General features: G+C 42.1%; 1 protein-coding gene across 3 annotated transcripts; it reads right to left on the bottom strand.

The window, feature by feature from the left end:
• Positions 1-1793: 1793 nt before the first annotated feature.
• Positions 1794-25534, bottom strand: LOC117862453 (DExH-box ATP-dependent RNA helicase DExH7, chloroplastic). 3 transcript variants are annotated; one of them, XM_034745931.2, is made up of 35 exons: positions 25094-25534; positions 24890-25001; positions 24339-24538; positions 23439-23538; positions 22931-23304; positions 22606-22824; positions 22264-22375; positions 21973-22173; positions 21347-21426; positions 21121-21243; positions 18253-18339; positions 17859-17959; positions 17499-17556; positions 17231-17296; positions 17053-17135; positions 16746-16929; positions 16124-16282; positions 15935-16036; positions 15686-15838; positions 15521-15625; positions 12235-12375; positions 11745-11834; positions 11451-11507; positions 11250-11333; positions 9854-9952; positions 9627-9764; positions 9374-9444; positions 6556-6625; positions 6119-6217; positions 5412-5624; positions 4390-4482; positions 3876-3998; positions 3564-3651; positions 3117-3218; positions 1794-2695 (listed from the first exon to the last, which is right to left on the bottom strand). In XM_034745931.2, exons 1-33 carry the CDS (start codon positions 25406-25408, stop codon positions 3571-3573), a joined length of 4293 nt encoding a protein of 1430 aa, XP_034601822.1. In that variant the 5' UTR covers positions 25409-25534; the 3' UTR covers positions 1794-2695; positions 3117-3218; positions 3564-3570. The 3 variants fall into 3 exon arrangements, with proteins under 3 accessions (XP_034601822.1, XP_034601823.1, XP_034601824.1); XM_034745932.2 differs by having other exon boundaries at positions 1794-2798; XM_034745933.2 differs by lacking the exon at positions 17231-17296.
• Positions 25535-26043: the final 509 nt, after the last annotated feature.

Below are 26043 nucleotides of genomic sequence, written 5' to 3' on the forward strand. Positions count from 1 at the left end.
ACCTTGTCTTCCACGGTTCTCGTCATCGCCTCTCCTGCCACCGTGGCGGTTGTCGTGGTTGTCGAGTTGATGGGCGTTGTTGGCGAGTGGGTTGGTGAGTTGCTCCACCTCCTCTTCACATATGGGCTCCAGCCGACCTCTCGCGTGGTTACCATGGTCGCCTAGGTGGTGACTGGATCTGCTATTAGCGGATCGACTTCGAGAGTGCCGGGTAGATGTGGACCAGGAGTGTGTTGACCGGCTCCGGGCTCGCTCTTCGATCTGGGCTTTGGTGACGCGGATACGTGCCCAGATCCGTCGAAGTGGCTTCGAGTATGGAAGGTTTTCCAAGTTGGCGAAGGCAGCCCCCCAGGTTAGCCTGGGGTGTGGTAAAGACGTTGTGGCCGGCCTCCTAAAGGTCGGCTTGTAGATTGCGGGCGCGCATAGGGTGCCTGCTTATGCCCTGGGCACCGTCCTGATCGGCGTTGTCACCATCGTTGGCGCGCGGTGGGTCGGTGTTGGTGGTCGGCGCTGGTCGCCTGCTGCCTCTGCTCCCATGTTAGCAGCAGGTTGTTGGCGTTGCTGGGCATCGGCTTTGCTCCTGTTGGCGCGGTACTGCACGGTCCTGATTCTTGGCGTTGTGACCTTCTTCCTGGGAAGAGGTTTCGCCATCCCTGGACGGATGGTCGGCGGAGACCATGAAGGCTTCGTGATCTGACGTGGTGGAGTTGCTCTCGACGTCGTCTCCATAAGGGTTCAGAATCAAGACGATACGGAGGATCTAGAACTCGCCACAGTCCGAAAACTAAGCGAGTCGGTGTGGGTCTTCAGATTGGATCTGAAGAGACTGCACGAGTTTCGCGAAAAACACGGTAGCCGAGTTCCTCAGACCAAAGGGGGTGCGGGAAGGACCCTGCGCTGACCTTGTTGGGCGTAGCGCTGTCTCAGAGAGGTTGATGCACTCAGCAATGGGGTTGCTAATGCGATCTAGCCCCGCGATCAGGTCGGAGGGCATAGGTGGACGGGTTGCAGCAAGGATGTTGGGAATCCTCTCGAAGAGGGAGAGGTCGCCGATCTGCTAGGCGGGCACGAAGGTCTCCGGGTGGAGGTCTTGTTCTACTGGCGCAGATCCAACGGACGCCGAGATGGCGATGGATGCCGAGTTGACGAGGGAAGCGGTGAAATCGGAATCCGCCGGCATGATCCCGAAGCGAAGCTGGATCAGGTTGATGAGGATGTCCTTCATGCTCTCGGGGAAGATGACGCCGGGACGAGATGCCATCAAGCTCGCTAGAGAGGATCTCACAATTGCCCCTGGCGCGCTAACTGTCAGATTTAGTAGCCCGGCAGTCCACCAGGGGGTTACCCAAGTGGTAGATTTGTAGGTAGGGAGGATTGCGAGACCAAGAACTCGAAGTTAATCACGAGAACACGAAGGTAGACAGATTCGGGTCTCCGAAGAGCAATACCCTACGTCTTGTGTTTTGCTTTGCGCGAGTGCGAAGAATAAATCGGATAGGATGCCCCCAGGAGGCGCCCTTAGCCGCTTTATGTAGGCTGACGACCTAGGGTTTCAAGTCGGTTTGAATTTAATCCTAATCAGTTGTTACATGGAAAGTAATCTAAGTTGGATTACAACACGTATCCCACAATATCCAAGTTAATTTGAATCGTCCGGCCTCCTTGACTTGCGCTTGAAGTATCTTCACGTCCTTAGCCTGCACGTGCCAGGGCTGACCAGTATCCTGGTCGGTGGGGACCCATGGGTACCCATATACCTCATGTAGCAAAAGTTTTTTTTTTGAGTAAATACGTAGCAAAAGTTATGAATGTAAAAATACCAAAATATATGTACTTTTATACAATTTGGAACGGAGGGAGTAGAACTCATTATACAATTTGGAACGGAGGGAGTAGAACTCAAAAGTGCATAAAATATCTGCACTTCTGTACAACTTACAGCAGTAAGTACCATGCCCGTCTCGAAACGTCACAAAGTGCCAAGTCCAAACGTAAGACTGTCCCGCACCTTACAAATCATCGGTAGGTAGTAAGTACGGCATTCATGTGTCCTGCCCACAGCCCTCTGCGTGATTCCACTCCATTAGTCAATAGTTCTAGAATGCAAGTATATTCATTCAAAACCTATGGAGCAGTACCGGATCGAGCGCCAATCACTATACCATAGCAGTCAACCTTTTGAGGTTATGGAAACTTGTAAAGAGTGCCGTAGGACAGCAAATTCGTACTAAATAACATTGCTAGAGTACTTTGTACATGATGTACGGCTGCATTCCCAAATTCAATTGCAGCTGTTCATCCAGAATGGATCACTGCATCGTGAATTGCAGAATTTGCGACGCTATATTTCTGAATGCTAATGCAATTATCATCACCAACACACTATGGTATCTGCTTATTGTCCCATATATGTATGGTTTTTCATTATTCTTCTCTGGTCGACATTTCAAATGCTAGATTGACAAGGATTCAGGCTTTTGGATTTCCGCTGCTCCGTATTTTGATGTATACTAAGTTCCCATTTGGGATAAGAGTACACTAGATTCAGGAAAACTTCTTGCACATAAAAATCAAGCATATACACGTCAATATATTGCAAACCTCTTTTCCACATCGGAAATCACCCACACTGCACAGTAAGAATGCTTGCAGATCAGCATGGAATGTGCACGGCAGCAAGAACCAATATTGATGCCTACACAGAACCCAAAATATCAAAATGACCAAACTGGCAAACTCTGAACATCTGTGGGTGCAAACAGATTCCACATCATTATGTCCTATGAAAAGGCCAGTATCTGGATATTAAAAGTCTAAATTAGAAACAAGATCAGTGGTTGCAAAATATATCTTCACACCGGCATACTAAAACACCATGTTTTCTACAATTGCATCTGAAACTCAGAACACTTTTTAAATTTCTCATATGTTTGTGAAGTGTGAGAAGAAATCCTAAGATCACATGATTGCATTGAGAAAATATTACCAACTGGATGATACCAAGAAACCACTGGATTCAACAGTTTTACTATTGAGATTGCAGCAGAATGATTGAAGCATACAGGTTTCAATATGCAAAAGCTATGCATCTGCCAACACAAGCACAAGAACTGTACCTGGTCGTGTGCAAGCTTAATCCGGACACCTTAATGTGCTCCCAAAGTCCTTTGGTTGATTCTGACACAGTTCCACTGTTATCTACATTATAATTCGATGACCTAATGTAGAATCACAGAAATTAGCCACGGAAACTAAAATTACTGGAATATGGGAAAAATAATGACATATGATCAATTAAAATATTAATCATGCTATATTTGATCAATCAAATGTTAATCATGAGAATTTCTATGCTACTTCCTATTGTTAAATGGATGTCATTAGATCTGACTGGTTCTATCTATAATCAAGCGGTCCATGCAACCATATAATCCTTCAAAACTTGAAGGAAACATTTTCCATGAAAATTCTAATGATTGGTGTTCAAATACATTATGACTATTCCATCTGCACGATCCTACTTTCAATATAGCTCCAAGAAAATTAAATACCAACAGGATTACCATGAATTCATGCTAGTTGGGCCTTGTCTTCTTCTAACAGTAAATGAATGATGGACCTGACCACTTCATTGTCAACAAAAGTTGCCATCTGAAATAAGACAATAAAATCAGCTAATTGTAGAAAGGAAGTTAGATAGCAGTGGAGCTGTCTATTATTAAAGCAAGTTATACATTCTTATAGATACAGTTAATAGATATTAAGCAACTGTATAAAGAGATGGACAAGAGATGCTACAGCTGTATGACATTTCCAGTACATCAGCTGGCTGTTTTTCCCGTTCGCATGTTCAACAACAGGAAGACACACCATACCTCTGGCTTTCTTGTCAGTTCTTTCAGAACAGCATCAAGTGTTATTCGAAGTTGCTTGAATAACACAGCAGTCTGTGCAGCAGCAGACAGCCTCAACCATCCATCTATAACAACCACCCCTGTCTGGAAACAGAGATTATCAGTTTCCCCTTTTGAGAATTCAGATATCATACACTATACGACCATGCATACGAGCATTCCTAGGACCTCTCCAAAATGGAAAAAGAAATATTCTATGTGATCCACATAGACCTGGGTCAAACTAAAATACCTAAAGTATACCCTCTTCTCAATGTGGTCCCCATTTTTCACACATATTTTTCAATTTTTGCATAGAAGATGGACATGACAAGTGCCAACATACAACACACTACCACCGGAAAACTCGCATGGACAAAATCTTTCCAAAAGAATCAGAAAAATAAGATCCTGTCAACTCAAGTGCCTCACATAGAGATAAAACGAGGATGATGGGATTCCAGTATGGTCTAGTGTTTGATGAGAGTCAAAGTACCTGATGTTGGATCACCATGGAACCGCCAAACAGAAGGAGTGAGTAGGGGGAAATGACACTAGTATCACGTAAAAACACCTTTGTTGTCTCAACCTGGAAATAAGGAACAGAGATAGAATCATAGAATGAATATGTCAACATCAGAAATTGGTAATTCGAATTCAACTTGGTTGGTGTGGTGACCATAAATCCATAACCCTTGATACTACGATATGCTCAAATTGGGCAGTATCAGCAAAATAAATTCGGACATGCAAATTTTCTCTGGATCAGGTATACAAGACTCAGTATTATGCATAATCTGGAAGCAAAGGTAGCATCTAGACCATTTGCCATTGATAATAGTTGACACAAAAGCCATATAAATAGAAGCATCCCAATTGCATAAAAAAAACTTTTCTATGCAACAAGACGGTAAGTAGCAGCAGATTAAACGTTAAAAATAAATATATTTAATCTCTGACATGCCTCCGACACTTTCCCGACTAGGCCCCGACACGGCTTGGCCCAAGAAAGCATCCCTGGCTGTGGGAATAGCAGTGCCATCCGAGCATCCACACCTGTTGATGCGGTTCTCCAGCGAAATGATGTCACTAGAGATGTGAGGAGGATGAGGGCTACTGATTTTGCTAATCACTGATGGGAGATGGTGGCCATGGGTGGGTGATCTGTGGCGGTGGCTTCATGGCTGAGAGAGAGAAGCAGCGAGCAGGAAGAAGACGTGCTGGCAGCTGCTTAGTAGTTTTGTGAATCCTGGACAGTGAAGGCAATTTGGATGGAATGGGGCAAGCCATTTACATGGATGGATGGACCGAATGGGCCAGTAAATGGCAGGCCAACAGCTTTTGCTTTCCTTTCTTCTTATTAGTATCTTTTATATAAATCAGAACTTTGGTTTGTATGCTGTAATGTGGTTGCTTGAATTTGAATTTAGACATATTTTATTATATATATGCCGTGTCGACGTGTCTGACAGATATCGTGTCTGAGTCGGTGTAATGTAGCAAAAAACAAGCATATACCTTTTCAAGAAACACCAAAAATGGATATTGAACAGCTTTCAAGCTGTGGTTCACAGATGATGGATGTATATGGACTTCTCGCCTTCCATCATACCATCTAGGACGGTCCTTGCTGAACAGAATATCAGATGGCTTTCTTCCACCTAGAGCTCCAGGATCAACACCCTCCAAAGACGCTGCAACATTAGGGTATAGACCTGCACATATGACCGACTGCACAACACAAATGCCATGTAAGCATTTTCATACACTGTATTGACATCATATCCATTTACCAAGTGAAGCAATTAGTAAAGTGATAGGCATGACAATAGCATGTTATACTTACAACAAGCAACAATACAAGATCATTCCATCAACATAGTTTAACAAACTTTTGGTACATGTCCAAAAGTTGCTGACAGATTAAAAGCATTCCAAGCTCATTCAATCCAAAAACAAGAACAAAACTCAGGCCATAAATTTATTCCTATCTAATGTAAGTGAGCTTTCAATTTACACTGCATTCATTTGAGTTTTGGTATTCTAGATCTGATCAATATGTGAATCATATACATGAAGATACATAATCACTCGATCAATGAAACTGCAATGCCACTACCAGAATCAGCATTCTCCAAATTAATCATGTGTCATTTTTCCTTGGAAAAGTAAACAAAGGGAAATGGCTAGTATTGGTATACAAGGGCTAGAAATCATGCTATTACCTTAATAACTGAGGTGCAGCGAGCATACGTGTTGAATGGAACAGACATATTAGAAAACCAGCTCTCAAGATTACTTTTTCTACTCCCCTCCTTAGGCCTCTGGAAATAGGAAAACCAAGTCATATTGGAAGATTGACTTTGATGTTTCCATTCAGATTAGAGAAAATGTACTTACAATAGTACATCATTGCTTATGAACTTGCCAGTTATTTTAGAAAGTTGAAGTCACTGAGGTCGAACTGAATTTAAAACATAAGTGGTTCATGACAACTTTGTAAGTTAAGTACACAGATTGCAGTCTACTAAAGTTTGTTTCTATTAAGTAAATTTTCAAAGTTTTCTGTCTGAGGAAGAGAGGAAGGGAGATAGGACAGACTTGTTCTCAACCCAAACATCCTATTAAAACCACAAACGACAACTCTATGAAATAGACATACCATGCTATCTTTAGGAAGATCAATAAGTCCAATGTCAGCTAACAATGTGCCAAACTGAAGACGCATGTCCCTGCAAAGAAAAATATACCTGATTAAATAGCTGGAGTGAATCAACATATCACATGAGAATCTTAGTTACTTCTAAGGAAAACTTGAAGACATTTTCATGATTCAATGATAACCAAAAGTAGCTGCTGAACCGACTTTGTTTTGCAATATGAGAGTTCTGCAAGTAAACAAAACAACATAATAAACAAAAACCTAACAGTTGCTTCTACATAAGAAGAGAAGGGGCTTTGGGCCCAAGTGCCGGGATATGATCAGTGGCTTGCTTGGCTCGTCATCAACTAGGGTGCTGCTCAATGGGGTCCCCGGGGAGGTTTTATATCACCGGCGTGGACTTCGGCAAGGCGACCCACTCTCTCCTATGCTTTTTATCCTTGTAATGGATGTCCTGAATAGCTTGATTGAAAAGGTGAGCACTGAAGGGCTGCTGCAGCCAATTTCCACTCGAAGTATCTATCATTGTGTCTCCCTGTATGCTGATGATGTGGTCCTGTTCCTTCACCCAGTCGCCACAGACCTGCAAATGGTGGATGCCCTGTTACAGTTATTTGGTGCGTCTTCAGGGCTCAGAACAAATATTCAGAAATGCAGTGTCTCACCTATTCAATGTTCACTGTGGTTCAGACTCACTTTCCCTGTGTAGTTCAGGAGTTTCCCTGAAATATCTTGGTCTCCCTCTTTCCATCAAGAAGCTGTCTAAGGCACAGTTACAACCTCTGATTGAGAAGGTTGCTGATCATTTGCCAGGATGGAAATTTGAGTTGATGAATCGAGCTGGTCGTGCTACATATGTGCAATTGGTTCTCACCTCAGTTCTGATCTATTTCGCCACTGCCTTGGAGCTTCCTCCATGGTGCCTAAAGGCGGTGGATAAGATTCGTCATAATTTCTTGTGGAGAGGCCAGAAGGAGGCGAAGGAAGGTCACTGTTTAATAGCATGGCCCAAGGTGAGCCGTCCAAAGGAGCTAGGTGGTTTGGGCATTTTAGACCTACAGAGATTTGGCTGGGCGCTCAGAGTCCATTGGTTGTGGTTGAGTAAAACTGAACCCGATAAGCCATGGGCAGCCTTCCCGGTCACAGTTCATGGGAATGCACAGTCCCTATTTGCTGCTGCTATAACTACGGAAGTCGGCAATGGGGCGAACACCAAGTTCTGGACTGATCGGTGGTTGCAAGGGTCCTCTATTCAGCTATTGGCTCCCAATTTGTTTGCAACTGTACCCAAGAGGCGGGTTAAGAAGCGTACTGTTCAGGAAGCATTGCTGGACAATCAGTGGATACAGGACATCCAGGGGCACTACTCGGTAGCGGTCCTGTCAGAATTTCTGGATATTTGGGACATGGTTCAGGAAACATTGCGCCTGCCAGAGGCTGAGGATGTTCATAAATGGAAATTTGAGAATTCAGGATAGTTCTCTACTACGTCAGCATACGAGGCTTTTTTCCTTGGAGAAGTCCAGTTTGAGCCGAGCACACTAATTTGGAGGAATTGGGGTCCCAGGAAGTGCAAATTCTTCCTTTGGTTAGTGGCACATAATCGGTGTTGGACAGCTGATAGACTCGCTAGAAGGGGTCTCCCTCATCCTGAGCATTGCCCCTTTTGCGACCACGAGGATGAAACCATTCAGCACCTCCTCCGTTCTTGTGTCTTCTCTCGGCAATTCTGGCTTCAACTACTTTGCAGTTTTGGACTCCCGGATATTGCACCTCAACCATCTTCCACTGGGCTGGTGGCAACAAGCTGGTAGCACACTTGACAAAGGAACCAAGAGAGGATTCAATTCACTGGTCATGCTAGGAGCTTGGATTCTATGGAAGGAAAGGAATGATATTGTGTTTAATGGTGCCTCGCCCAGGATGGAGCGGGTGCTTCTCCTTGCACAGGAAGAAGCTGTTCTCTGGAGGCTGGCAGGCGCCAAAGGCATTAGTGATCTGGTCACTGCTCAACCTGGGGGTTAGCAGAGTCCGTTGGTGAGGGGTGGTCGACCTTTAAATTTTAACGGGCGTGTATGTAACCTAGAACCTGTGAGGTGTGTGTAGTGTTGGTGTGTGTGGTGTTGTATGGCTATAAATCTCCTTTCTTAATGCAATGATACGCAGCTCTCTTGCGTATTCCAGAAAAAAAGTAGCAACTAGCAAGTCAAAATGTCACAATCCCATAATTAATACAAGGGAACTGCAACTTTTTCAACCAATAATTGGGTTTTTTATGTCCACCTATGAGCTTTGAAAACAAACAATTACAATGATCTCTCAGGAGCATACTTATGATTTATGAACCTATGCTTATCAACACCTGCTAAACTGCATCATAACAAAATTGCAACACGGCATACATAAAGTGCAACAATAATGGCAGGAAAAAGAACAGTCAGATGGATTTCAATAACATATGTAATTAAATATTCTCCAAAAACAAAATTGCAGTATCCATATTTAACAAGAACTGATATTTAAAAAAACTCCAGAGCATCTTCATATATCTACTACCTTCATTGGATTGGATTGGAATATTTGTTTTCCCCAATGGGTCGATTTAGAGGGAGAAATTTCTGTTTTAGAAAACACGCACTAACAGGCACTAGATGACTAGTTCATTTGAAATATAACAGCGCCCCAATCTCACATTTGAAGATTGAAAACAACCCACTTGTTTGATAAGCAAAAGTCCAAAAAGGCCTTAGGATATCTGCTCTTTTGCATCAGGTTCTGCATAAGCATGATTACTTTAGCATCTCATGATGAAACTAACCTGATCATGTGCATCACTGTACTATTCAAGTAAAATGAATGGCAAAACTGACGAGCAGATTTGGTTCCATGCTGCAATTCAGAAACCAGCTTATTAGATATCCTCCAAGCAGTAGTTTCAATATATAGTCTATGTAAAACATAATATGTACACAGTAAAATATATGAAAAAGTAACATGATCCTAGAAACACATTAAAAGCTGCCAAACAATAGAAAAAGTGTATTCTAGAACAGAAGGAAGTTGTTTACTACCTGTAGCAGTATCCGAGACCATTTGTCGTATGCAATTACCATTAACAGGTGGTCTGATTGTTTATTATCTGTTGCAGAAGTAGACCCATCAAGGTTCTCATTCAACAGTGTAGCTTTTGCTTTCTCTACATTTTGCTTCTGCAATAAAAAGAGTCATAAAATTGAGGCCAAATCTACGCCACGTAAATTGTTCGTCATAAATTGTTTGTCATTGTAGTCACAAGTACCTCATCTTTTGGAGAGATAAATGGGGATTTATAACTCAGAAAAGCAGCAACAGAAAGAATTGGTGATAAACAACCAAAGATAGCACCATAAAGCATCATCTGCAGCCGCATATGAAAAATGAATCAGAACATCATCATGCGAAAAGAAAAGATCCATACAGAACTATAAATTCACAACAAGATGTATGAAGCAGAAATACTAATTACTATAATCAACTACATCTTTTTTTTATTCTTGAACAGTAAAAGGACTGCACGCCATTATATTGAAAACTCTGAAGTTAACTACATCTATTGATTTTTAAGAACCGTGAAGTTACTGCAGATTACATATGGAAGTGCACAAGAGGACAGCTGATATGACAAATAATGCGTGATAATTTTCTATAATTATATAGATGTAAAAAAGGGCATGATAATTTTCTATAATTATATAGATGTAAAAAAGGGCATTGACTACACAAATCAAAATGAAATAGGACTCTCAGAAAAGATCAAGCTCAACAGGCAACTTTAGCATGGCTCTAATTGTAAACAAGCAGGCCATGAGCCTTCACGAAAGCAAAATGTTGAGCTTAAACGGTTTATGCTGTCATATGTATGGTGAAAGATGCATGCATTGTTCTATTAGTTGAGACAAGCTCGAACTCCGACATGGGCTTACTCGAGCTTGGCTTAAGCTCGGCTCTTTGACAGCCTAATGTAAATTCTTGTACAGAAAAGGATAGAAAAAATAAGGCAATATGCTCGGAGCATTCTTGAGATGTGTAACAAAAACTAAAGAATTTTAGTTTACTGAAATTTCAAACTGCTCATTGTTAGGCAATAGAATATGCCGCAGCCCCTTACCATATGCTGCGGCATTTGTAGCCATAATTAGTAGATGTCAATCAAGGATTAGTTCCTATAATTAGCAGATGTAAATCAGGGATTAGTTACTATACTGAGTAGATGTAAATCAAGGGAATTACCCTTGCCTTGTAAAGCAAGGCCAGCCGGCCCTATATAACAGAAGGCGCCCCCTCCTATTGAGGTGTGGCCAATTGCCTCCCAATTCTATCTTTCTACACTCATAGTAAAATATCCGGGGTAGAGCCAAGGAAGATTTTATGAATATAGCAATGTAGTAGGTTGTGTAATCAAGGGCTCGCAGGTGAAACACTTATTCAAATTTATATGGCAAAAATTTTGTATGTAAGGGTAAAACAGGAAGAGAACAGGGTTATGCCTCAGTTTCAATGCAAGATGGATGAAAGAGAATACAGTGTACTTTGTGTTGGCTCATGTGACAAAAGTCTGCTATTAAGCGCTACTGAAGTATTAGCGAGGAAACTCCACATTGTAAACAGTACAATCAATTTACTTTGCTGAAACTATCCATGTCAATTAGCCATACCTTTCCAATCAAAACATCAACAGGCAGTTTTGCTAGATGATACCCAAGAGGTGACAACTCTTCATGTCCTTCAAATGCTCCAACCTAGATAAAGGAATGGCAGCATAGTGTTTGGTTAAGAACTACAGAAAGAGATGCCAAGATTGCCACACGTATCGCAATGTATTCATGTGATGGGTTAATAAACAGAAATAATAGAACCTTGTATAACAAGTCAACTGCAGAGGAAATAGCTTCTTCGTTAGGGGGCTCTACTGCCTGGAATAGAACATGATAAATGTGAGCATATCACTATATCACACAGATAACAGAAGGACATGCATAACAGCAGAACTAACATATAGCTTACTACTAAGTACGTCACAAAATGTTCTACAAAAAAGTCCACAGGAACTCAACCTTTCAGGTAAAAGTTACATAAAACTTGCAGATATTGCATCGAATGAGTTGAAATCAAAAGAAAAGAGTGATGGTGGAAAACAGAGGGAAATGTACCTTTAGCAGGAAGGATTTGATGTCTCCCAGATGAAGTGATTTTATTTGCAGGCACAGCTCAGTCAAAGGCATCCGTAACATCTCAGGCACCTTCAAGCATACACTGAATATAAATTCCCAGAGACTACATGTGCTGTTTAGGAAACTTTTGATATCCTTTGGCAATGATATTATCAATAACATAAAACAAAACTCATTTGTGTCAAAGAAAACATCTTTTCCATATATTACAAATTAATAATATAGCCTCCTCGCTTCTGTGCAGCATGTGGTTTGCAATTGATTGATATAACTACCCTAGAATTGATTGATATATTTGAGATGGATTTAAAAGGTGAGGTAGCAAACAGGGAATAGGGAAAACTCTCAGAAAGAATGGTCACCGTATAGGGAATAACGAAAAGGTAAAAGGCACCAGGAAAGATATCTGGCTTGTATGAGAGACAGACTAGGAGAACACTAGAAAAATGTAACTAGGGCTAGTGATAACCTGAAATGGACGCATAGTATTTTCAAACCGATGCCTGGTATACAAACAGAAACATAAACCAGGCTTCACACGACCAGCCCTTCCGCGTCTCTGCTTTGCATTTGCACGAGAAATCCAATCTTCTACTATGCTTGACATTTTCTGCAAGCATACAAGATAAAGCAACCAATAAAAGAACTTTTAAATATTGACATTATACTATTTCATAAGAATTTCTTTGTGTCAACCGATGCATAACGAAGTAAAGAGAGCTCATGCACAAACACTAGAATTGCGAGCTAGCCAAACAGCCACATTGAGTACCATTTGCATTTTACTTTGGGACTCATTGCTTAATGATTTTGAAAGTCCAAGTATGCAACCAAACCATGAGCTGAACACAATCTGGCATGGTAGAAGACTATAAGTCTATAACAGTTAATTCCACTATTAGCGTCAAGGCATCAAGTACTAATGAAAGTGCATATGGCCCCCTAAGTGGTTTTTGGTATTGATGACATGCATAATTAAGGGACTACTGTTTTTATTGAGTAATTGACAGGTTTAAATCTTAAGAAGTGCAAAAGTGTAAGGAAGGACCCCAAATTTAATTGAAATCGGTGTTGGAGCTTAAGAGAAGATCTTTTAATAATTTCTATTTTTGAATTTGAGTATAGGAACACCGTACTATAAAGGGGGACTCAACTAGTTGGCTTGAAGATGTCAAAGTGCTCATTTGAGATGCTAACTACCCATGAGAGACACCTTAATCACACACTTGCACATGCAGTTCCTCATAGTTTTTGCACTTGTCGGAAGTTTCGATTGGGTGTCGGAAGTTCCGACAGGTGCCGGAAGTTTTCAGTAACTTCCGACCAAGGTCGCTCAGCAAATTTCTTTTTAAAGTGTCAGAAGTTCCGACCCTGTGTTGGAAGTTCCGACATGCACTTTAACAGCAATAACAGCTAGTTTTTGGGGTCGGGTATTTATACCCCCTCAACCCCCTCTTCATTTGCTACTGACCTAACCACGAAACAAAAACCTCCAAGAGCATTCAATCCTCCTCCCCACTCCCTCCTTGAGCTAAATCTTTGAGAGTTTTGAGCTAGGGCTTGGGAGAGAGGAAGATTTGAGGTGTGTGACTCTAGCTTTTGAGTGTGAGGTCAACCAAGTTCATCTCAAGAGCACTTGAAGTATCTTCGGACTTCGATTCGCGTTTGTTACTCTTGAAGCTTGCTTCTAGACGGTTCGGCGTCGCCCGTTTGAGCGCCCTCTTGTTGTGGTGCGCCCGTGAAGTTTGTATTGCCCATCCTCTTCGAGGATTCATAGTAAGAGCAACTTCAAAAGAATTTGTATCCTACCCCTAATACCTTGTTTAGGGAGAAAAAAGAAAAAAAGAATTCCAACAGCTCCCCAAAAACTTCCCCAAGCTATTTGCGACGCCAAAACAGAGCCCGTCGCCGAGCATATTTGCGCGATTTTCCTCCTCCCCTAATCGGTCTTCCCGCGCGAGTCTTCCAGCGGCGGGGCAAGGGGTGGCAGACCGCAGCCCCGCACGACGCCACTTGCGGCACGACGAGGCCCCCCTCGCCGAGGCCCGCACAAGGCCGGCCGCGGCAGGGCCGCCGCTCCTCTGTCCATGTTGCGCGAGCCCCACTGAGATGCCGTCCGTGAGAGGCCGGCTTGCCTCCCCGGGAAGCCCATCGAAGCAGTCGCCGGGATTAGCATCCCCTTCGCCTTGTGGACTTGGATTGAAGTTTGGTGCGTTGCAATGGGGAGAAGGGATTCGTTGTTTCCTGCTGGCTGCTTGGACGAGCTCCTACAAGGGAGAAATCGGGTGGGGAATTTTGCGTGTGTGCATCTGATTTGATAGAAGAGCAAGGCAAGATCTTGTGCTGTGAGTTTGTTGTGATGTTGCCGATTGTAGAGAAAGAGAGCGAATCCGTTTTACCTATCTCCAATTGGCGTTGGAGATCGCAGGGATGGGTCGGGCGGCAAAAGCCTCGGTGAGCCGATGGGAGGGGGCGATTGGAGTTTCTGGCAGCGGCGACGCTGTAGATCAAGAGAGAGGGAGGTGATTGTGAGGGGAGGAGGTGGGCAGCCCAAGTGAGATGGGCCCAATTATGATGATGTGGCTGTTTTGAAATATTGGGGGCTAGTTATTGGGGAACTGTTGTGGGTTCGTATGTTTTTGGGGGGGAAAAAATTTTGGAAGAGCCACCAATACATAGTTTTGGGGAAGAACCTTTTGGGAAACTCTTGGATTTGCTCTAAGTGACTCAATCCTCCTTTGTGGTTGATTGAGAGAGGTAAAGGGTTAGTGAGGACCCGGCTCTTTGTGAGCTCCTCAACGGAGACGTAGCTTCCTTTGTGGGAGTGAACTTCGGTAAACAAATCTTTTGTCTCGTGTGCTTGTTGTGTTCCTCAAGTTCTTGTTGACCTAGAACTTGTTTTATGCCGATCTACTTTCTCGTGAAGTTTCCCTTATAAAGATCACCTGCACTAGTCTCTAGACTTCATTGCTAAACTTTTGATTCAAATAGATTCTGCTAAAACGAGTTTGATTTTGAATTTCGTAGAGTATTTTTATCTCTGTCAGAAGTTCCACCCCTGTAACGGAAGTTCCGACCCCGTCGGAAGTTCCGGCACAGTGTCGGAAGTTCCGACCCATTTAACTCTGCTGCAAAGATTTTTCAGGTTTTACAGATCGAGCCTATTCAACCCCCCCCCCTCTCTAGGCATCACACGATCCTTTCAACTAACCCATGTGTTTCATTTATAACTTTTTTTTCTATAGTGGTCTTGTTTTTATGAAAGGTAGTGTAATACAAGAATTGAATTTATTGATACTGCTCCAGAAGAATAAGAAGAAAATCAAACTCTGGAAGTACAAGCAGTACAGAATAAAATGAATGATAAACCTTCCTTACTATGTTATAAGCCTCCTCAGGAACCACGGAATCTGAGGAGTTTCAGCAGTATTATGTTAGATTGAGTGCTTCTTTTTTTTACCTATGATAGACCAGCTAGTGTTTTTTTCCTTATAAACTACTGAAGGACCCTGATAGGCCCAAAAATATTTAGTACCAAACCCGTAAAGCACTGTTTCATCAACAAACCCGCAAACAATGTTATCATGGACAAATTTGCCAACTGCCCTTTCAGTAAATCCAAAGTGAACTATCCAGTTAACAAGTGATACATAAAAAACTGGAGAAATATAGAAATACTTGGCAAAAGATCATGAAAATGGTAAATCCTCGTCTTCTTTCCCCAAAATTACAGGTGAAAATAAGAGAAATCTGACCTTCCGTGGGTTATAACGGTTCTGCTTGTGCTTTCCAGCATCAACGACATATATTACATCATCAATTGTAATACTGGTCTCTGCTATGTCTGTGGCAACAATAACCTGCAACAGCATGTAGTAAGCACACAGTAGATCTGTGAGGACAGGAGTGAGCGTAATCACCTTGCGAAAGTTATCTGGAGGAGACTGGAACACTTTTCTTTGATCAGTGGGTCCAAGTAGTGAATGTAAAGGAAGGATCCAATCAGATGATGCCCCTCCAAATCTAACTGAAGCAGATAATCTATCAATCAACATGTCAATCTCTGCAACTCCCTGTAGCAGCATCAATAGCAGGAAAGGATGTGCCCTTTAATGTAAGATACATATTAGCAAACAAAGCACTAAGCTGATGTAAAACCCTAAACTTACAGGAAGAAAAACTAGAAGAGCACCAGGAGGGAAATTCTCATCAATATAGCATATCAAGTCTTCCAATAGATCAAAATCAATCACATCTTCATTCAAGCATTTCTGTGTTATCAACAGAAAATTTCAGTCAGAACCAAAACATTGTTAAAAGAGAAGGGTGTAAAATATGGTTCAGATAAAGGAACTCACTAGATTTTGGTTGGTTCTCTCACTGTATGACTTATAGTAATCAGAAACATAATGAGGGTTAACATAGCCTTCAGAAAGAGTTGACTCATCACCCCATGAGGATAAGACAAGGTTCTTTTTTCCTCGTCGGTTATTCACTGAGCTGCTCGCATGCTTCCACTGGAAAAGTGTAAAAAAGAATAAATGTAAGTACAGCACTAATGATCAGAAACATACCAAGCATAATGGATTTCAATTGGTTAGCCCTGAGGATCTTAAGGGCAGTTACAGAGCATATAGTTGCAAAAACACATACTCTTACCCCTAAAGTAGTTATATAAGATTTAAACAGGGAATCCCCAGCTTTATTACAAGCAAGAAGCAACACATCAAATACATGGTTCATGTTAGGGTGGTAAACTGTGCTATAGATTATTTCAAAAGAAGTTGCATGACCAACAAGATTTTCCATACTTTTGTAACGGACACAGAAGACTAACAGAACAAGCCTATATCTACAAATACAATGAGCAACAGAAACACATACAAGATCTAGCCACCCAAAAGAAACAGTAATAGTCACAGGGCTCCAACAGATCAAGAATGTGTACACTATCTGGTGTAAGAATTGGGAATACGAAACCTTTTCCCCATGGTGTGCGAAGTACGCTCCTGATGCAGGAGAATCCAATGCAAGACAGTACTCCATTTTCTCATAAACATCCTCAAGAAAGTGAGTTGACACCGGATGTGTTCTTCCTTCAACATTAATCACAGGGCATTCTCCAAAATATCGTGCAAATAGGCTTGAATCGACCGTCGCGGACCTGATTGTAAAGAACATTGGAATAAACACAAGATTGGAATAAGACAACAAATGCAAACAGTAAGAAAAAGAATGCAAAAACTGAAAGAAATAAAGATATTAAACCAAAGGGGATGAGTTTTACATGAGAATCACTTTCAACTTCCTTCCTTGTTGATCGGAGCGTTTCTCAACGAGATTCTTAAGAACAATAAGCAAGAAGTCACTCTGGAGGGAGGAATAAAGATTATTTACCTCATTTAGCACAGGAACACACATGACATTTTGTAACATGAAAAAGTATAAAGCACATGAGTACGTACCAAAATAGTACGTTCATGTACTTCATCTACTACAACATGAGTAACATCACTTAAGTCTCTGTTTCCCTGAAATATATAGCACGGATAACAAAGTATATTTTAGCAACTATCAAGATATGGTACAAAATTAGGTTCCTCCTTTTATTAGCTGAATGGCAAGTTCAAGTTTTACCAGAAGAGACCAAATGAAAAAACCGAAATCGTCATTAATGTGATTATGAAAAATGCATGAAACAATAATTGTTATGCATATGAGGGCACTACTTACAGATAATTTCCTGAGAAGGATACCAGTAGTGCAGAACAAAAGTTTTGTCCTCTCATTCCTAAAACAATAAAAAAGCATCAGACATATTTTTGAAAGAAATGTGGTATAAAAATATTTGATACAAAACTAAACGGTACAAAGCCCAAGGGAAAGGAAAACAAACAGATGAAAAAGGAAGGAAGAAAAGGTACAAAGGGAAGAAAGAGAGAGGGATTAACACATAAGAAGGATTTTCTACCCAAGCGAAAATATCAGACATATTATATACAAACTATATGTTATACTTATAAACCTTCACGGATCATGTGCGAAATTGTAAGCACTGCATGCATGGATCACATGCATGAGAAAGAAACAAACCGTGCACTGTCAAGACGAACTTGATATCCGACCAGTGAATCATTCGATCCAGGTGAAGATTCACACCTTTCATCAGACACTCTCTCCGCAACAGAAATGGCCTATACATATGTAGACCAATCCAAGTTAAATTCGATTATATCTGTCTGATAAAATAAAAGTTATAGGTAATTTGTGATTATGTAAAGTTTGAAGCTTTGCAAATATGAAAAGAGCAATCACCACAACAAAAGATCTCCTGATAATGCAATACTCAAAACTTGTGTATGAGATCCAATCAATATGGCCTTGCAAGTGATTTCATGAATAAGGCATGCAACTTTTGCATAATACCACTGCTAATCTTATGATGCTGTCCTCGAAGAAAAGACAAAGATCCGCATCATGATCTTACCGCTATCCTCCGGGGTTGTGTGCAAATTATATTGCAATAACCTCCAAGTTCAGACTCAATCATGTCATCCAAAATAAACTGTGGCACCTGCAAAGATGAAAAAGAATCATGAGTACATAATTCTGGAAATTTATAATTAGCCTACACAAGTTCAAGTTGCATCATATTCAGGACAAAGTATTGAAAAGAGCATATCTACAAATATAAACATTGTATCAAGAGACACTGCTGTACATATGATGAAACAAAATAAAAATCATTCATTGAGATGTGGAGATTTTGTAATGAGATTAGTTGGTTAACAGTGTTAAGTGCTGCTTCCAAAAGACTATTAAGGGCCTAAGGCCGGTTACCAGCCTTGCCAATTCAGTTTTTGTTTATCCTAACTTTGACGCAGAAGATTCACTAGCCCAGCAAGTACAATGTGCGCTTGCAAAGAACAGGCTCAAGGTAGGGCTCACTCCAACCGCAGATTGCAAACTTTACCATTTTTAAGTGCGCGACTGCAATGTGACTACTGTAAATTTGAGGAAACATTTTATTGTTATGTGAGAATCGAACCCAGGACCAAAGGACGTTGCCCAGGACTGGCAAGAGCATTACTGCTACGCTAGCTGCTCTGTCATGCTGTTAGCTCAGAGTAAGAAACTTTTGAACTCAAATGAAACCAGTTTTTTCCAGTTTACACAGCTACCAGGGCCCAAAGGTAATGTTGGTAAATGCTGTAGTGGTACCCAGTGGCGTAGCTTGGACAGGATATGAGAGGGGGACAAATTAGTAAATTTTTAGCCACTTATGTGGTAGAAGAGGAGGGGGGGGGATAAATGGCAAATTGAAAGATTAAGGTGCTTCGAGCACATCCATATCATGACTTCACAAGTATAACACTTTGTGCTGGATGTGTAAAGCATCATATACCCATGCTTATTGCAGTCAAGGTTGTTCAAGACACCAGGTACAATTGCTTTTGAGGGGAAAACATCAATTTTGGCATATATGTGGGAACTTCAAGAGACAAATCTCTATTACCAAGATAATGCTAGTTGGAGGGAAAGGATGTCACTCTTAGACATAAACGAGGCCATGGCAAGAAATGAAACTGCAATCAACAGAAAAATTGGGACAGCAAGAATGCATGTGTCACAACTGTATACCCCTCCTTACAATCTCTACCTAATATTAAAGTGCGGTTGTTTCTTCCAACCGTCGTGGTTGTTTTGCAAAAAAGTCCCTCAACTTTTTTTAATCAACCCATAGTCCTTGAAATATGTCTTGATGATTTTGCAAAAAGATCCCCAAACTTTACTGCAATTTGACCTGAGGTTCAGCCTTTGCTCCCGTTCTTTTGTCTTGCCCACACAGCGTGCTTGCCGGCGGCGGCGCGGGACGCGCGCCACTACTCCGTCGCTCGCGTGGCCAACCCTCCCCACGCACTACTGCCGCTCGCCCTAGCAGGCAGCTACTCCCTCGGGCTGCACGCCCTACCCGCCACCTGGACCTAAGGGGTGAAAGAGAGAGGAGGAAGGGGAAAGGAAACAAGGAGCCGAGTGCCTCCTTGCAGTCAACCAAGTAGAGTCATGTGCCAGCGAGGGCATGGCGCCAGGGAGGGGGGGGTGCAGCGGCAGGCGGCAGGCAACGCAAACAGGGGCGTATGCCGGGACCTCACACCCCCCCCTCTCAATGACGTCCATCCCCTTCAGATCCGGAACTAAGGCCTCCACATCTAGCAATTGGGGGCTCGATTTTGCACTTGATTGGAACGATTTGGAGTGGATTATAGAAGGGAGGTGGATGGAAACGAGAAAAAGAGGAGAACGCACTCCTGCCCATGGCGGCCAGAGGCGCTATGGCCTAGCGCTTGAAGCGGGAATGAGGCTAGGCACGGGGAGGACGAGCGCTTGCCTGGGCGACGGCGAGGACGGCAAGATGCGTAGCGCCTGGGCGACGGCGAGGACGGCAAGATGCGTAGCGCCTGGGCGACGGCGAGGATGGGACAAGATGCGGGTGGTGCCGATGGATGAAGAGGCAGCGACTGGCTGGATGACGATGAGTACGGGGGAAATCGAATGAATGGATAGAGCGGAGGTTAAGCGGTGAATTTTTTTTATTTCCATGTGTGGGTCCCACGTAATAAACAGATGGCATCAAACCACCCACAAATGTCTTCTACTACTATACTTGCAAAGAGAGGACTACTAGGGACAACGCACCAACATATTGTGAAGCGAAGCCAACATATTAGGAACAAGCGAATAATAACGTGAGAGTAAGTAAGGACCCGTAGCACCGCATGGGCATTTCTGCTAGTTCAACAATAATTAAAAAGAATGGTTCCAAACATCACAATGAGTGTGTGTTCAATGGTGCAAGCTTGGTGGCTCAAGCAGTAGAGTAGGAAGGTGCCCTGTGGTGTGCAGCCAGGGCTAAGGACCTTTGAAACCTTTCTTAAGGTCTACTGCTGTATTTGTTTGGGTTGTTCCTGTTATTTAAGTGGCACGTATATTGTATCTATTAAGGCATGTGGGTGTGGGTGTGGGTGTGGGTGTGGGTGTGGGTGTGGGTGTGGGTGTGGGTGATGGGTGAGTGGCGTTGCACAGCTGGGTTCTCTTTCTTAATAAAATGACAGACAACTCTCCTACGTGTTTGAGACAGAAAAAGGCGACAAATGAGACTAACAAATTATTGACATAACAGACTCATCTACAAAGGGAGCAAATGGTTGTATGATATGATGCACAACAAATTGTTTTCCACTCGGAATAGTTATTTTTTAATAAAAAATGACACTCAAGAAGGAAACCCTTGAAACACAACATAACTGATAATTTGATATGAAAAAGAATTTGAATGAAAAGGAAGCACAAGTACCTGAGTTGTTTTCCCGCATCCAGTTTCTCCACTAACAACAATTACATCATTCTCTTTCAGTAATTGTAGGAAATGTTGCTTCTGTTTAGCTATTGGTAGAGAAGCTCTTGCTTCCAGCATTTTCTAAATGTGCAAGGTGAACACAATAATTCATCAGTAACAAGACAAAGAAACAGCATGCAATTCTGAAAATATACTTTTATTAGATTGCACATTCATTGCATACCAAGTAATTTGGTAGCTTCCTTTTGTCTTCCAACTGCTTTTTCAAAATTGCACTCTCTGCATGCTCTGGGGATTTCAATCCTATTGTGGAAGAACACCAAATCACACTTTAATTATTAGCAGATAGAAGAAATAGAACTACAACAATGATATTATAGCATTCGTTCATTTGACCATTTCAATCTTCAATTAGAAGGGTAGCAGATAGAAGAAATAGAACTACAACAATGACAGTATAGCTTTCACTCATTTGACCATTTCAATTAGAAGGGAAAATTATTAACTCCAGGAATATGATTGGAAATCAAAGCTTATGATGTGTATGTCAATAGACAATACAAGGTTCAATATGATTCATCCTGAAAAGTGGCAAGGGAACAAACTCCATATGATAGCAACCTTATGATGCACACTGCCCAGAAAGTACAAGGAAATGAAGAAGGTGAATGTAATGACTCAATATGCCACATGGAAGTAATATGTCTGTCATCACTCATCAGTGACAATCAAGCATGTCTTGGACGAGGGGAAATGATAATCATCCACAAGCAAGATTGTTTATGATATTATCCAGAAATATGTTCGAGAAAAAAGTAGATGAAATGATGATTTGTATTGGCAGCTTACCCATACAACTCATCATGGCAGCCTCTCTCTTCTCATGTACAGATTTGTTATCTTCAGTATCCCTAGAATCTACAAATATTCGACCAGCAGAAGAATCTTCGATTAGGGATGTATCTGCATCCATATTCAATAACATATCTACAAAGCCAGCTCTTCGACTGTCTTCAGTATCAAGCACCCTTGATGTTGACAACAATTCACCTGTTTTATGAAAACATGCAATATGTAACGCAAAGGCCCATTATATTTCGAAAGTCATTAAAGAAGGAAATATGAATCAATAGCTTCAACCTTCTTGCCATCTTAAAACAAGTGATGAGTATGGCTCAGTAAGCAGATGACGTAGCGGAAGATCAGCAAAGAATTGATATAGAGCAAAAGCTGCAACTCGACTTTGTGCTTCCTGTTCATAAATTCAGTTTAATAATGCAAATTCAGATAGAATAAATAAGATTATTCTATCATGAGCAGTTATGAATTGACATCTCACTATATCATGTAGGTATAATGATAGCTATTATCACGGAGACAAGCATGACAAGTTGAGAACCATAAGCGTATGTATCAGAATATTAGCTGATTTAAAAAATTTGCAAGAAGCATTATCATACAAAGTAACAGCAAAGTTGTAACCTCAACAGATCCATATTCTTCATCTATTTCAGGTAACTGAATTTTCGTCAAGCCTCCAGCCTTCCGACTCTTACCACGGCCAGTAGCACCCCGCAACACGTTAACAGCATACACAAATTTACCATTTTTCTCAGATATTTTACTATATTTTGGTGCTTCCCAACCAAGTCTCTGACAAAACTTTTGTAGAACTGCTTTTGGCATTTTACCAGAATCTCCCTGTAGTTGGGAAAAAATGAACAGTTAGAAATAAGTGCATAGCAGAAGCAAAGTCAAACATGAAACATGTTCTATCAATATGAAGAAAAAGGAAAAGCACTTGGACCTTCTTCCATATATCATCTATGTTCCCAAGAAGATTGCCATAACCATCATGTGATAATTTCTCTATTTTTTGCTGTTTCAATATTTCTGGAGCCACTGCGTCCCAAGCAGACGAGTCTTCAAAAAACATGCTACCAAGCTCAACCTCCTCTTCATCTATCTCCTTTGTGCAAGCTTCAACGACATCATTAGGGATTCCCTTTTTCAAATCAGGCCCTTCATCAATATTACCTAGACTGTCAGATTTATTTTCAGCTACCCCTAAATCATTCTGACCACCCTCAATGTTTGCAGTTTCAGAATTTGATGAGACAGGATGTGCAGAATGGGTTATATGTTCCTTCGAGCTTCCATGCTTGGAATTCTTTTTTGCAGCTGTAAAGTGAGGGGAAATCATAAGATAGATCTGTATGAACTATGTAAAAGTTCAAAAACTTATCAGGACCGTGTAATTAAGAACTAGTAGACGAGTTATAACATGAATATAAATAATATAATCATTAAGTTACCCTTGCTCTTCCGCCTACTTGGTTTTGCTTCAACAACTTCAAAACTTTCTAAGCAGTGATCTTCCCATGTGGAGGAATCATTCGAATTTGCATCATCCTCCTAACATCAATGGCAGCCAAACAAAAAAGTATAACATAAAACAGGACAACAAAAGAAATAAAAGGAAGAACAGAAAGCCTTGGTAGAAGAAAAGCTAAAAGAACTTGGTAGAGGAATAATTTAATTCATCATGAATTCATATGCATAGGATATTCCGATGTTGTGTACATTAAATACAAGCATCAGTTAAAAATGTCATATACTATTGTAATCCATATGACCATATGATACAACATTGATGCCGTCAACTTTTCATATTTTTCCCATTAATGCATAAAAAGGTCATTTATATTGATAACAAGAAAATAACATTAATGAATGTGTCATCACAAGTACTTCCATTATATTCCCTAATGTTTACTAGCATGGAGTTGTTACAGGTAATAGTCAAAGCTGTATGATCTAAAACAGCAGAAGTAATTAACGGACTGAAACAACAGACAAACCATGGGCTAAAGGGATAAGGAAAGACTTGAATTGGAGAGTTCTCAGTGAAGATTAGTTGCCACCAGGTTTTGTTTTTCAAAAGGTACAAACCATCGAGCTACTGAAATTAGCACAACAAATCAACAATTTATCTCTTAAACTGCAAGTTGCACAAGTTCATGATGTAGAGGCACTTAGTGTCTATAGAAGGTTCAGTACAACCCGAGATTAGTACGAAATAGCACAATAACATCGCAGAATAAGCAAGCAGTTATGACTAACCAAATATATGATTAACAAACTCCAACTAATGTTCAAAGAATACTAAGACTAGATGACTCAATTGATAAAATTACTTGTTCGTACATCAGTACCTCCTCTTGCTGTTCCATATACTGCCGAATCCAAGCAGCTTGCGATGACCGCCCGTCATCCAATGATACATTCTCCTCTCTCCGCCCACCAATTCTGATTTCCAACTGCTCGGTGCTCACCTTCACCTCCTCAGGTTCACGACTCTGTGGAACCCAATTGTCCTTGGCTGTGGACAGTACCTTAACAGAACCTTCAGCTCCTGCAACACACACCGTCAATGTAATCAGCAGATGGTTCTAGCATGGAATAGTAACACCCAACGAATCAACCAATCAATTCCTCCATGAGAGAGGGTGGGGTGGACAAAACTCACCACTTCAGCATTTATAAGATAACCAAGTAATATCTCACGATGCAGGCAAATGATCAATGATGTAAAGTCTATTCTATGTGGACGTACAGGAGAACACTCACACATCACAAATGAATGTTCAAGAGCACACACGCAGACTGATGAGGACACAAGCCCACGCACAGAGATATGTATGTTTACATGCTGTACTATTCACTGCCTGCAAGCACTAAACCTTAAACCCTTGAAATTTGATACCTGTGCGAGAAGAGGTGGTGCTGGTGCCACCGCTGGAGAACTTCAGGGGGAGCTCATCGCCTGGCAGATTAAAGCACAGCCAGTCCAACGCCGACTCAAACGTCGCCGAATCCTGCCTCCCGAAGGGGAAGAACACAAAAATCATCAGCTCAACAGCCAATTCGATCACACAGTGAGGTTCTAGGTGCGCTCGGGGATACTCACCGGTATAGCAGAGAGCGCCTGCTCGATTTGCGCGGAGGAGAAGCCCTCGAGCGCGAGCTTGTCGTACACGCCACGCAGCCGCCGCGCTTTCTGCTCCCTCGACTCTCCGCGGGCCGCCGGACCGTCCGTGGGCGCCAGGGAGGGGGCTGCGGCGGCGGAGGAGTTGAGGAGCAGGCGCCGGAGGCGGCGCTCGTTCTCCGACGAGATCTGGAGGCGCGGCGCTGCGGCGGCGGCGGATGAGGAGGACGACGAGGAGGAGGAGGGTTTGGGCTTCTGCTTCTGCTTCGAGGCCGGCTGCTTCTTCTTCGGCGCCATTTGGCCTCGCGCGCCCGGAGTGTTGGCGCTGCCGTCTGATCGTCTCCGGCGACGGCGGGCTTTCGGAACTTCGGAATCGCGGGGAACTGCTGCTTGCTGGGTTTAGCGCTTTTGCAGGGAAGACGGCGACAAGCGGTTTGCTGTAGCCGATATTATTGTGGGACCCACGTGTAAGAGCCATTCCGCACATTCACGGGCAATTGGGCTTGGGCTTGGGCTTGGCTAGCCCTTTTTTTTTCTTTTTTTCAGTTTTTCTCGTGTAGACATGCCAGCAAATTCGACATTTCGACGTGCCGTTGCGGCCACGATTTGGGAGTTTTTAGAAAATTGGTTCTCAATTCGCGGCCGTTTTGCAAATTTGATCACACCGTCCCCTCAAGGAAATTTGCATCAGATCAAGTGCAACGGTACGTTATTCATCTTCTTATTCGTAACAGGACGAGGAACATATGCAAATCTTTGGGGGATAAGGAAAGTATGCAAATTTCATGAAAAATAGCATTCTGCATCTTGTGCAAATATAAAATGCATTGGAGCTGAATAGCTGATTGCAACGGCGGAACCTGGAGGGCCAACAGGGGCCATTGTGTTGTTTGGGCTTTCAGCCACTTTCTCACCCCTAGAATCTGAAAGTC

Source organism: Setaria viridis, chromosome 7, assembly GCF_005286985.2.
Source record: "Setaria viridis chromosome 7, Setaria_viridis_v4.0, whole genome shotgun sequence".
NCBI lineage: Eukaryota > Viridiplantae > Streptophyta > Magnoliopsida > Poales > Poaceae > Setaria > Setaria viridis.